At 36.0% G+C, this 2,500-nt stretch overlaps 1 protein-coding gene across 1 annotated transcript in view; it reads right to left on the bottom strand.

Moving 5' to 3' along the window:
* Window positions 1-1,398: 1,398 nt before the first annotated feature.
* Window positions 1,399-2,500, bottom strand: part of mRpS24 (mitochondrial ribosomal protein S24) — a 2,540-nt gene continuing 1,438 nt past the window's right edge. Inside the window, exons 3-4 of the mRNA XM_027363384.2 lie at window positions 1,830-1,930; window positions 1,399-1,664 (exon numbers count right to left, since the gene is read on the bottom strand). Coding sequence (XP_027219185.1) covers window positions 1,476-1,664; window positions 1,830-1,930 — 290 coding nt within the window. The 3' untranslated portion in view covers window positions 1,399-1,475. The remainder of the gene's footprint in view (window positions 1,665-1,829; window positions 1,931-2,500) is intronic.

Genomic DNA, 2,500 nt, shown 5'->3' on the forward strand with positions numbered 1-2,500 from the left:
TGCCATTATAGCGTTTGAATCTTGATAAACTAGTACAAATTATAGGCAAGCGCGCGCGCGCACACACACACACACACACACACACACACACACACACACACACACACACACACACACACACACACACACACACACACACACACACACACACACACACACACACACACACCACAAAAAAAAAAAAAAAAAAAAAAATCCAGTGGCGGTGACCGTGGATTCTACGCCTTGTGTAAGGACGGTATTGAGATGGGGCTTGTCTGTGCTGCATATGAAGTGTATGATTCCCAGCCAGAGGATTCCATGCCTTAGGTTATGGTGGCATAGAAGTGGAAATTATCTATTCAATGACTTCCCGGCTTCCGTACAAGAAGGTCATCTGGGTAGCATTCGAGGATTTGCCAGGTCGAAAACCTCAACTTTAAAATTAGTGTCGAAGTCAACATCACTTTGCACTAATTCACAGGCAGTTTGCTCACCGTACACTCCTGCTTCGGTGGTGTCAAAATTGTCGTTGGGAGCTTGGTCTATCCACGAGTATTTAAGAAAATATGAAGATCAGCACCTCCTTGTGTTAAGGTCTGTCCACACACATGCAGGTATGGTTGGTGGGCATCTCTAGAGGTGATGTCACGTTATAAAACAACGAGGAAAGTACTTGTTTACCGAGTAGTTTAGCAGCCCGTGACATATCTACACGTGCCCGCCTGTGTGCCTGTCGATAATGTCCGCTGTGTGCAAGGTCTATGTAAGTATAGATCTTCCTTGTGTGGACGGGCCTTTAATATGGACTACACACACACACACACACACACACACACACACACACACACACACACACGCACACGCACACGCACACGCACACGCACACGCACACGCACACGCACACGCACACGCACACGCACACGCACACGCACACGCACACGCACACATGTACACATATGAAGAGAAAAAAATAAGTTTTTAACCTTTTTTAAAGTGGATATGCAGTTCTGTATTGATTTATAACACATTTATATACTCTGTTATTCTTATGTTTTAAAATAACAAATCATTTAAAGAATCATAAATAGCCTAAATTCAATAATAAAAAAGGAAAAAAACCCAAAGTATACTTTGCTATAAAAATAAATAAAAGAATACTTTTTTCAGCTAAATAATTTCTTTTACAATGTCACAAGCTAATGCATATGGTATGTTTATTAAACTTTTTTTCCATTACAGTCAAGTCTTTGAATATAATATGAAATAGATAAATATGTTTATAATCTTAATTTTATATATATGTATATATAATCTGTTACATATATAATGTATGCAAATATGTAGCATTAATAGGAATCAAGGACCTTTTCAAATATTTTGGCTATAAAAAGGTTTTGAAGTAATAGAACGAGGAGATAAATTTTTCTTATCAAGATTTATTATTGACATTACTCATTTATTTACAAACATAATTTGAACACCAGATTAACCAATCATATATATTTATAAATTACAGACTTTTTATCTGTAACCGTTTGGATCTCCAATTTCACTGGGCATTTCAACCAATATGACAACAGTTCTTCACAGTAACCGATCAGAAAATACATCTTCCTCGCTGCAATTCTCTGCTGGACAATCCCAGCAATGCGGATCATGTTGTGCTGTCTCTTGATGATCACCTGAGTAAAGAAAATATTAAGGTTTATCAAACAACTACTGTAGGTGCAGAAATATCATGACATAATTGTGAAAAGTACCTGTGACACATAATAAAAAAGCAACACTAATTTTGCTTTTTTCTAACATAAAATCAAATAATGATTAAAAATTAAACAATTTATTACCTCAGATACAAATAAATCATGCCAGGTCCCATTCATAAACTTGCGAATGAAAATGTCTTCGACGACTGTCTCTGGTTCTCGCTGTCCATCAAGGAGACTTGCTGAGGAGGAAAAGACAATTCTCTGTTGTGTATACTCAACAATAAGAACATTGAACAACTATGAACAGCCATTCCAAAATATACATTTATAAGGGTCAATTAGTTGTCAAACCTTCTGTCTTCTCTCACTGTAGTTTTAGAATGTCATATTTAATTAATATTTAGCACACATGTACACACTTATTCACAAATGAACATACATTAATTTACTTTCATCTCAGTTCTACTACAAAATAAAGAAACTGTTACAGTATTTCAACAGTTCCACACCCAATGCTTCTAGGAACATGTAATGGTCACTATAGTACTGTTTTATGAAGTGTATTTACACATAGATGACTCTGCAAGTGCAAGGCCACCAAGGGGGCAAATAGTACACCTAGGTGACCTTAGCCAATTTCCTCTTTCCTTAAGATCTAAGGAAAAATGTATTTTCTCAAAATGCCATTAATGTCAATGCTGTTATCATAATTAGTAGTGACATTCTAATTATTACTGTGTTATTAACAATACTAATAGGAATATAAAATATATTTCAGATAAACAAGGAAAAGTTTAGACAGCAAGATA

Source organism: Penaeus vannamei, chromosome 42 (assembly GCF_042767895.1).
Source record: "Penaeus vannamei isolate JL-2024 chromosome 42, ASM4276789v1, whole genome shotgun sequence".
NCBI lineage: Eukaryota > Metazoa > Arthropoda > Malacostraca > Decapoda > Penaeidae > Penaeus > Penaeus vannamei.